This window comes from Dendrobium catenatum, unplaced genomic scaffold, assembly GCF_001605985.2.
Source record: "Dendrobium catenatum unplaced genomic scaffold, ASM160598v2 fragScaff_scaffold_586, whole genome shotgun sequence".
Taxonomy (NCBI): Eukaryota; Viridiplantae; Streptophyta; class Magnoliopsida; order Asparagales; family Orchidaceae; genus Dendrobium; species Dendrobium catenatum.
Genome location: NW_021319048.1, coordinates 665,729 through 677,215, shown reverse-complemented (window position 1 = coordinate 677,215; position 11,487 = coordinate 665,729). Strand labels below are relative to the sequence as shown.

General features: G+C 34.9%; 1 protein-coding gene across 1 annotated transcript; it reads left to right on the top strand.

Annotated features, from left to right (window-relative positions):
- Positions 1-1,078: 1,078 nt before the first annotated feature.
- LOC110115344 (pectinesterase inhibitor 9-like) lies at positions 1,079-1,872 on the top strand. Its single transcript, XM_020848554.2, has one exon. The coding sequence runs from the start codon at positions 1,117-1,119 to the stop codon at positions 1,696-1,698; it is 582 nt and encodes a 193-aa protein (XP_020704213.1). The 5' UTR covers positions 1,079-1,116; the 3' UTR covers positions 1,699-1,872.
- The last annotated feature ends 9,615 nt before the right edge of the window (positions 1,873-11,487 follow it).

Sequence of the window (11,487 nt, the reverse complement as noted above, 5' to 3'; positions counted from 1 at the left end):
AAAGACGAAGATAATAACAAATTGCTCCTTTTTTAATAGTTCAGTCTGGCCGGTTCTTTGTATCATCCTATTGAATTAGTTAGTAAATTTAATACATTATGTATTATCTATAATTAAAATTGTTTAAATTATATATGATTTATTTAGTATTAAAATTATTATTTATAAAGTTCAAATTTTATATTTTACTTTAATGAGAAGTTAGTATTAAATATATTTTTATAAATAAAAAATATCATGATCCTCTTCATCTCTCATTATTTATAGGATTAAGAGGGTTATATGAAAAAAGTAAAAAAGCATAACATTAATTGAGAATAACATACAAGACTACATAACATCTTAGAAATATGTCACATCTTAATTGGCTAAAAGAGGGTGAGATCTGAAGGCTTCAGTGAGTTGCCTCTGGGCTAGTTCAGTGACGTTGAGTAGATGAGGGCAAATTTACTAGTGACTGCTGATATGAATAGGAACCAGAACACTTCCCCAAGTTGCCCCACTTTGAGGGCGAGTTCTTCTGTTCTGACCCACCAGCTACCTGATAAATACTTATAAAAGCATATACGAGTAAACTCGATAAAATCTTGATATTTATAATTTATACTATTTCTGACATTTTAGTTTATTTTAATTTTATGACAACTCTTTCTAAACTTTAACTTACATAGTAAAACCTAAATTTTCAAAAAGTAAAAAATTTTATATCCATTATAAATCACAATAAATTATAAAATATGTGTTGAATTTTCAAATAACAAAAGAAAAATTTCATCTAACACTATAAATAGTTGAGCACCTAAAATCACTTGTAATGGCTGACCTGCCAATAGCTAATTAAGCAATTGATTAAAGATAATCTTCATGAAGATTACCTAATAAATATTCTCCACATGAACTAATCAAAAATTAGCTAATCCCATCAAATTGTAACCCCATATTCTAAAAACCTAATCACCTCCATACACGTGTACACCGACCGAATAATTTTTTTTAATATTAAAAATAAATAAAAAAACCGACCGGATACTCCACAGTCCAATCACCCAATTTTCCTCTACCTCTTATATAAAATCCGCCCCTCAACCCCAAACCGCTCACCAAACCTATCATCCAATGGCTTCCCTGCTCCTCCTCATCGCCGTCCTCCTCACCGCCATCTCGCCGTCGGAATTCGCCGCCACGGAAAACTCCTCCGATTTCATCCGTCGCAGCTGTGCTGTAACTCTCTACGCCCAACTCTGCTACAACTCCCTGAAACCATACGAATCCACCGTCCGGCAGAGCCCGTTAACCCTCGCCATCGCCGCCGCCAACGTCAGCCTCGCCAAGATAAAAAAAGCTTCTTTGCAGGCGGCGGAGTTGCGGCGCAGCAGCGTGGGGAGGGTAAGCGCGGCCCTGCGTGACTGTGTTGAATTGCTGGGGACGGCGGCGGAGTTGACTAAGCAGTCCGCATCAGAGATTCAGAAGCTTGGGCCGGCGGCGCAGTCGGGCGGGCCGAGTTTTGCTTGGGAGGCATCCAACGCTCAGACGTGGATGAGCGCTGCCCTGACTAATGAAGATACCTGCATCGACGGATTTAACGACGCCGGCGGCGGCTCCGCCGCGGTGTTGACGGCGTTCCTTACGAAGGTTGGGAGGGTGGAGCAGTATACAAGTAACGCTCTTGCGCTGCTTAATGCTCTTGTGGATGGTTGATTGATTCCTCTGTGGGACGTTCTTCTGTGTGGTTAATGTTATCCTAGCCGTACAATTAACTTTGGACGGTTAATACCGGATTCCTCAAAATTTATTCTCTCTTATCCCGTCAAAATGATCACAATCAGAACAGTGTTAAATATCTTATACAGAAATTATTTTAACTGTTTGCAAGTTGGTCTTCTCAGGTAATGACGAGTGGTGTGTGTGAAAAATTATTATGTGCTACGGCTTTTATTGTTTGATATTGGTGCTCATTACCGTTATATATTGAATGACATGGTACGTTCTGGTTAGTCTTCAGACTGTTCAGGTGTCTGCACAAAATAATTTCTCGCCCCATGAATTGTAAAAAGAAATTTACATGGCTATATTTGTCTAAATTTGTGTTCTTCGTGTAAGCAAAAAGAAATAATATATTTACTCTAAAATTTCAGCTATTTAACATGAGGCAACATGGATGAAATTATTTTTACAAGAAATTTATTAGTGAAGAGTGGCTACACCCGCACGTTTTGCCCATCTGCTCCCACGCCCTCCAATCTGTGGCCACGCCGGCACACCCCTCCCAACCTAGTAATTATTGTGTCCGGACACCGAACGCGTCCAGAGTTCAATAATAACGCGCCACGTCACCTGGAGCTCAGTACCGAGCACTCAGTATTGCTCAGTATATGTCCGAATTTCCATTTTTTTTTTGTCCGGGCGTAATAACTTTTCGTCCCGACCACTCCCACTCCATCGCACGTCCCCTTTTGGCGCCTGAAACCTCCAGACGATCCTGCTCCGGATTTTTGATATAAAGAGGAAATATGATCCTGTACATCTTAAAAAAAAATGTAACTACTAGGAAGAGATGGCATGAAAATATATTTTTGGAATGATTATATATCATTCAGGATATCACAAAAGATTTAATTAGTTCAAATTAAATAAATTTCAATGCTTTATAATCTCCAAACGCATTCTCGACACAAACAGTGTATTCCTTTTTTATGAGAGTTATCCGCTCTCTTATGCACTATCATCCTTAGGATTACTTATTCTATGCGGACACCAAATGTCATTTGGAGATTAATCAGAATGAGCCACCTCAACCCCTCGCTCTGTTCAGTGGCTTGATGCCGCTGATGACATGATGCATTTTGATTGGTCTCCTGCCGGCGTTCTGCACCTGGCCTTCACAATGAATAGTTTTTCCATCCTTAGCAACCATCCTAACCCCTAGTCATAGATATTTTAGTTCAATGAATGATGTATGGACCACATTATTTTTAATGGATTTTTCATCAGATATATTTTCCGGAATTAAAATTGTGATGGTTAAAGCAGTTGCTATTGTCAAGATTTGAAGTTGTTTACAGACTATTGCAGACAGTTCTTCTAGGGTATACAAATACAATGAATTTCTAACAGTCATAAGACTACTACAATGATTTTAGTAATAGTTTTAACCATTGGAGTAGGGGTGTCAAAATGGATCCACGAGTCAAATTTGGATCGAACCCAAATTGATCAGAGTCTAAACAGTTTTACCCTAACCCGACACATTTTTGGAAACGGGTAAGGAAATCCAATCCTGACTCCACCCGCAGGGTTACGGGTTGACCCGACCCGACCCGCAAACAAGCAAACAAGCTTGTGAACTGTGGAGCGCAGGTTTCTCGATCCTTGCTGAGGAGCTTTGATCGAAGGCGGACTGGTGGATTGGCGGATCGCAGACGGCCGCTTGAATGCATACTATAGACGGCAGAGAAGGACATCGAAAGACGGATGGCTGAATAAGATGGCGCCTCAGCTTGATAGACAGCGAATATCGCGGAAGTCGGAAGCAACTCGAACTGTGACGGGCCAACGACCGAAGCTATGGAAGTTGGTAGTAAGAAGCCGCGAAAGTCGTAGACGACGGAAGCCACAGAAGCCTGAAGCAACCCGCAAACAACACACAAACATGTAGAAAACATAATAGGGTTTTCTAAACTAGTCAACCATGTCATTTTCGGGTTTTCGGGTCAACCCTACCCGACCCAGTTTTTTAAAACTGTTCGACTTTGTCAACTAGATCCCGACCCATATGTCAAACAGGTTAACCCGAACCAAAAATTTTTCGGGCCTGGTCAGGGTCAGGTTTTGGGCTGTGTCAAATATTGACACCCCAACATTGCAGTTAATAAAAAAAATGATGCTAAACCCTATAAGTGAGAGGTAAGAATTTAATATAAAATGGGCTTAAATTAAATATTTTAATAATTACCATCAAAATTATAATCATCAATAAAAAGGAATAATTATCTACCTAATCTTTAAATCTTGGCTTCATATAAAATAATGAGCCTCCTACTTCTTTTTTTTAAAATTGACACTAAAATATCAAAATTCTTAATAAAACCTCAACTCATATTTTTCACTACATATAATAACTTTATACAAAATTTAGAAAAAATGAAAAGCTTTACTAAGTACATAAACCTAATTATCCTTCATTTTAATGTTTTATGGACATCATTTTTAAAGTTCTATAGTACAAACTCTGCATCACATGCATCATGTGATTGTTATGCCGACGGATGGATAAGAAGTAAAGATTTTTGTGGGTTTAATGATGTTGATTTCTATGACAATTAGTTCACAAAGCAAATTTGAATAGTAACACTTTCGTAAACAAAAGGGACATTTGATTAGGAACTTACCTTAATTTAAATCTACATGTTTAAAGTCGTTATTTTCATAAGCGGAATTCGGATATGAACATTTTTAGAAATTACAAAAAAATAATAAAAAAGATGCATTAAATTATTGTAATAAAAAGACAACTATGACAACTTTTAGTATTTTGTAGTTAGGGGTGTCAATATTACCGGCTGATCTGAAGTCCGACCCAGACCCGACCTAAAAATTTATGCCAAGGAAAAAAAAAAAGGAAATGAATGCAAAATTTATATTACCAGCTCAAAATTATGCCTCTGATTGAATCTTCTCGCATTTGAGGCTTCGTTTGGGACAGTATTTTTGATACAATTTTTTTTTTAAATGTATTGATAAAAAATTATCCCAAATGACGATCCGTGGATTTGCGCCCACAGAGAATCCCTTATAACCTTGGAAAAAAATAGAAAAGAGAGTTCATAAAAGAAAAATGAATTAGGCTAAGGGTTTTTTTTTGAGATAGTTGTTGTAATTTATAAAGTTGATTGTAAAATTACCGTGGTAAAAATAATTAGCTAATTTGGTTAAAAAAACACATTTCCATCAAATTGAAAATATTGAGAAAGCAGCAGCTAATTTTAATAAAATTATGATTATTATGTAAAAAATAAAGCAGCAAGAAAGCTATCCCAATCATACCCTAAGGCACTATTTTGAAGAATAAAATCAAATTGCATGACAAGAGACGGAGACTAAAGATTCATGAAAAAGAATTATGTGAGATTAAGGATTTATTTGGTACAATGTTCTTATTATATTTCTTTACATATTATATCATAGTTTTATTTGACTACTATATTTACAATGTTTTCAAATAATTTTTTTTTTAAATGTTTTCAAATAAATTTATGCATGAAAGCTATTTTTTATTGTAGCTTTCAAAAAAATTACTTCATATAAAATAGCTTTTCAATCATTTTTATAAAAATTACATCCGTCCCAAACAAGAGGCTTAAATGCTTTTCAATTTATTCTAAAATTTGTTTAATTTATGATATATATATATACTTATTTCAGTATAAATTAAAGAGCATTTAAGCTCATTTTGATATAAATTATATTAGAACATCCTTATTTTTCTTAGGAAGTATCAATGATCAATAGAAAATGAGGATCTCGGCTTTTTCATTTCACGTCCCCTCCGTCTCTCCGTCTGCTAGGGTTTCGCCTTTTTAGGGCTTTTGCCCTAGCGCCGCCTCTTCCTTGCCGCCGGTACGCTTCTTGATGGCTAAAAAGTTGCTTGATCCTGGATTCCTTTCGGGTAAGCATCCTAAATCATTTAAGGATGCTCTATCTGGCTCTAGTGATTCGAGTGTTTTTCCGGAATTTCGTATTTCTTCGAATCGGGGAATGCCTTCTCTGTGGTTTTCGGAGGAAGAGTTTTTGCATCTAGCTAAGCCTTTTGAGTTTGCGTTGGTGGGGAGATTTCCCCTTAAGCGTCCTTCTTTAGATTCCATTCATAGATTTTTTGTTATCTTAAAACTTTCTGGGGAGTTTTCAGTGACTTTGTTGGATCAAGCGAATGTTTTAATTAAGCTTGCCAATGATATGGATTATGCTAGGGTTTTCTCCACCTTTTGGACGGTCCTGGCGGGTTTTGGTGGTGCTGGGAGCCTCATCCACTAACTGAGCCCGCTTTTAGTTTGGTTTTTTCTTTTCTTTTGTTCTTTTTCTTTTCGAAATATTGTAGTTTGTAATCGTTTCATTATCTTTAATATAAGTGTTTGGTTAAAAAAAAAAATAGAAAATGAGGATCTCATGTGAAGAATAGCGGAGAAGCTCGCGATGGGCGGAGGGATCAGTGGTTTGCCAATGGACTTTCATCGATTTTTAATAGATATGAAATTTTAATCTCATTTAAATTTAATAGTGAAAATAATTAATTAGATGACATAATAACATAGATCATCTTAATCTGTTGGTTGAGAGTTTTGATTATCAATTAAAATGTCTTAGATTCTAGTCTCACATATGAGATACATGTGTATATGAATTTATCATAATTAACTGTAATGTTCCAAAAAAAATATACAAAATAAATTATTGGGTTGTAGTTAAGCTAACTACTACTTAATAAAAAGAAATTAAAAATTATTAAAAAGTAGAATAAAAAAGGTAAAATGGGATTAAAATTGAATGACCACTAAGTCTTTTATAAAATATAGTTTAAAATAGAAGATGATTCAACATAAAATATTTACATAATATATATTTAAAGATAAAATTTCATATTATTACTGAGTATCATTCGGTGCATCAAAACTACTTTAATTTTTTATAATTGGTAAGGTTTCATTATTGTTTATAATCTATTAATGCTTTGTTTGAGACGGCTTTCTTACTGTTTTTAAATCAGATTTTAATTATAAAAATTAAAATTTTGTACTACAAAATTATTTCAAGGAACAATAAGAAAGCCTTCCCAAACAAAACCTAAATCTATAGAATTTTTATTTGATAAGATTTTCGTATATATTAAAATGTTCAACATTTTGGACCAAATTTCCCATGCAAAAGTTATGCCAAGATGCGTGTCAGTAATATATCACGTTTTTTCTGTGTTGCTTTCGCCGAATGGATAACAAATTTGAGATCATTTGTCTCCTGAGAACTTAGCTTACAATGCAACCTCACACAACATACCCATTAAGCATTTGTCTTGAATAGCTTTTATCTTGCTTTCTAAAACATTTTTTTAGTACAAATTTTTTTAGAAAATTTTGTACTAAAAATTATTTTAAAAAGGCAGAAAAAAATTTTCCAGAATGAAATTTAGGGGGTATAACTTTTTATATTATTTTCTAAAACTTTTTTTTTTTTTGAACGGAGTATCCACCCGCTCCCACCCCCAAAATAGAACTTGGCAGCGTGACTAATCCTCAGCTGACTTCGAAGAGACACTCATGTCAGAAACCTCATGTTCTGCACTTGATTGGTCCCCACTTAAGAGGCGCTGTCGCTCGAGGGAAATCGAGCAAGAGTTGAGGTTTCCCAACTGTACTCAACCACCAACCAAACTAAACCATAGTGGGTCTAAAACAACTTTTTAACACAAATTTTTTTTAACTAAAAAATTATTATAAAAAATAATAAAAAAATTATCCCATACAAAACTTAGGTAATTATATATTTAACGAGCAGGAGCAGCACTCGTACTGTAAGCAAATTTTGAATAGAAGGCACGGCTCTGTCATTAGCTGGGTGGGTCTCATGCATGGCATCATAAATGACAATAAAATTTCGATAATCCAAATAAATGGCTAAAAACCATGCATCCACACAAAACCTCAAACCGGTCAAAGGATTCAACGAAGAATGGAATCGTTTTGCCGCATTGGCAGAACTTTGAAAGCCAACGCCCTTTTCCGGCGATCCATCCCCGCATTCCCCGGCCGAGAAACCATTGCGCGCATTTAAATTTTTTCGTCTAAACGAACAATATGCTATATTTTTGTATGTCTCACGAGGAATAATTAATTTCAGAGGAGGATATTTTGAACTTCACACAGTTGCAGAAATGCACTTGACATCCACAGTCGATCACAACAAATGGCTGTCGTCAATCACAACAACTATTGCATCCCCATCAAGTTCGACTGTTGTCGACATTCATTGCTCTTCGTAGCGTATTGCAGAGTGACGCTGCATCTATTATTGTTTGCTCGATCATCAACAGATTTAAGTTTTACTTAGGACTGCTTTCTTATTAATTTTTAAGACTTTGCTTAGGATAACTAGGGGTGTCAATATTGGACCCAACCTGAAAATTCGACCGAACCCGATCTGAAAATTTTGTGTTTAGGGTGTACGGAACTTGACTCGAACCCGACCTGTTTCAGGATCGGGTTCAACAATTCGATCTATTTCAAAAATTGGGTTAGGGTCGGTTTGACCCTTTGATCCGAAATTGACATGTTTTTTATACGAAAATCCGTTTTTGACTTGGCAACCCGAGATTGACCCTTTTTACTAGTAAAGCGGAGATTGACCCGTTTTTGGATGCAAAAACTAGTAATTTTTTATTGGCGCCTGGTCATTCGGGTCGGGTTGACCCGGACTCGAAGCGCTCTAAAAACGGGTTAGTTTCGGGTTGACCTGAAATTGAGACCCCTATGGACAACTTTTTTAGTGTTTTTGAAAACAATTTTTTAGTATACTAAAATGTTGCTGTAGAAAGCACCAACGAAGTCGTCTCAAACGAAGCCGAAGTCTGCTTTTTAACGAAAATTTTTTAATTCAAAAAATTTTGAAACTTTGACTATCAGCTAAGTGGTCTTCTGTTCGGGTCTTACATATATGATATGTATGTCAATTTATCTTAATTGTCATAATTGTTCGAAAAAAAAAAAAACATCCAAGTTTTTTATTTTTACGCAAAAATTTAATTATATTTGTGCTCATCTTCTATGACCACTATAAATATTCAAATGCGCAAAAGTATTAATATTATTGAACAACTAAGGTTATATTTGAGATGACTTTCTTATTGCTTTTTAAAACAGCTTTTTACTAACAAATTAAAACTTTTAAAATAAAAAGCCGCTTTACAAAGCAGTAAGAAAGCCGTCCCAAACAAAATCTAAATAGTTGACTAAATACAAACTAATGATCAAAATAGTTAAGGAATACCAATTCTTCACATGAACAAATTAAGAATGAGCTAATCGAATCAAAATTCAAAGCACAAAAAATAGAAAGAATAGTCCATCCTCCGATCACCCAATGGCAATTCCGTCACTTCATTTCCCTCCTCCACCATTAATCCCCAAGCTTTCTTCGCTGGGACGTTCTACTGTTCGATAACTCTCGCAGAACAGTATTCAATATAGTACACTGTTGCTGTTGGTAATTATAAAAGACTCAAATTACAACTCTGACCTTCTCAGCTAGCTTGTGGAACGTATTGAAGCCTTTTGCCCTGTGGTTCTGTTTGCCTTCTATTTTTTGTACGGTTTGATATATCATATGTGTAAGAGAAAAGGAAATACGAAAAGTTTTTTATTTTTTATTTATAAAGAATTTAAGATATTTGAATTTAATTTTTTAGATATTTCATATAAAAAAGATTAAATAAATTTTAATAATAAAGTTAGAATATTTCAAAATATTCATATTTCATTCTATTAAGTAATATCGGTTTATGATGGTGACGGTAGAATCGTCATCTGATTATGACATATATTTTTTATTTTTAAAATACTTTTATAACGCCTCGGAATAATTTTGAGTGTTTTAAAATATAACTTGCTTTATTTCTAAAAAAATAGGTATGCATCTAAAATTATATTTTCCGTCATTTTCTCTTAACTTAAATAGTTAAATCAAGAATTATTAGTTTTTTTATTTATTATTTTTCCAAAACATTATAATATATTATAAAAGACAAACAACGGTTACAACAGCTAGAGCCAGGGAAGAAAAAAATCAAAAAGATAAAACCTCTCAAAACAAAAGAAAAACCCCGGAAACAAAATGGGGGCTCAGTAGATGACCGAGGCTACCAACAACCTCGAAACCGCACAAGGACCATCCAGTAAAGGTTGCCACAAGGAGGCGACAAGGAGAGGAGCCCCGGTCCCATCATTGCCCTGCAACCAACAATCGAAACGAAGAGCAATCCAATCAACAGAAAAAACCGAATCATCTTCTTCTACCACCTCTACTCCAAAATTTTCCACGCGAAGTTCCAGATAAAGGTATAACACGAACCATACTAAATTCATTTCCTGGATCATAATAGGAATTAGAATCAGAATCGCATTCCGACGAATTATACAGCCAATCCTCATGTAATCTAACATCAACACTAGCCGAACCCCCCACCTGATCCATTAACGCTTGGGAACCAATTTCATTCACTGGAACGTCCACCAACTTTCCCTGACCATCCGTCCTCACAGCAAGATTAGGAACCCGAATCGGTTCAGCGTGCTCTACAATCACAGTGCTAGACAGAATAGGCATGCCCGGATTCACATCAGAAATAACAACACCTCCATCAGCATTAGTATGACATCCCGAACTGGCGGTAACATCCACAGCAGGGGATCTATCCTCACTAATAACAGCAGAAGAAACCCCAACCGAAGCAGCCACATTAACAGCCTCAACACAATTAGGTAATAACACAGGAGGAAAAAAAGGATGAGCATAAGGAGATAAAGCACAACTAACTTCGTTCTCCAAACCACCAACCCCAACAAATTTCAAAAATATATTTGACATCATGTTTAGTTTTGGTTTTAATTTTTGTTATTAGATAAGGTTTTTATGAGGAAATTAAGCTAGATTGTACATAGACTTTTTTTAATTATTAAGAGAGATTGAGATTTTGTTTTTTAAATTTTTTTGAGAGTCATCTTATTCTCATTATTTTCTTATAAATAAAGTTCTCAATCATCCATGAAAGTTGAGTACTATCATGACATGACCTCTACTGACTACTATCATTGAGATAATTTTGTTGCAATAGTTACTTGGTGAAATTAGGATTTCTAGATCTTCTCATCATATTAATTATAATATTTTGATCTTGATCAATTATTTAATAAATTTAATCAGGTGAAATTCTTTAATCAATAGATATTTTTTCAGATAAAATATCATGCATAGCTTAGCACAAGATCGAAACTATTCTGATTATCAGGCAGAGCTTAGCTCAAGTTCATATTGAATGACTTTGAGGGGATCATGATCAAATCTAGAGAACGAGTAATTGATAACTATGAGGATTATATTCAAAGATTATTCTAATTTATTGTAAAAATATGAAATATTTATATATGTTTTCAAAGGAATCCAAGGAGAATGCTATGAAACTCATAGAAATCCATAACTCCACATGCCACCTAGCATTCGCCATCAACAGATGCTGATGGTTTTCATCGATCACAATAGTTATCCATCCTCGACTATCAACGACATCCCATCATCATGTGACATTAAAATCTATCATATATCATCATTCGTCATCTATGTAAGCAGCCATACAATTTCATTTTGATTTGTAATTCTTTTGTTACAACATGACAGAATAAATTAATATAGTCGTCGTAAATATTCAAACACGCAATAACATTCATC

What these genes read in the sequence shown, in the direction of transcription:
- LOC110115344 (XM_020848554.2), top strand. Translation starts at nt 1,117, where the DNA reads ATGGCTTCCCTGCTCCTCCTCATCGCCGTCCTCCTCACCGCCATCTCG.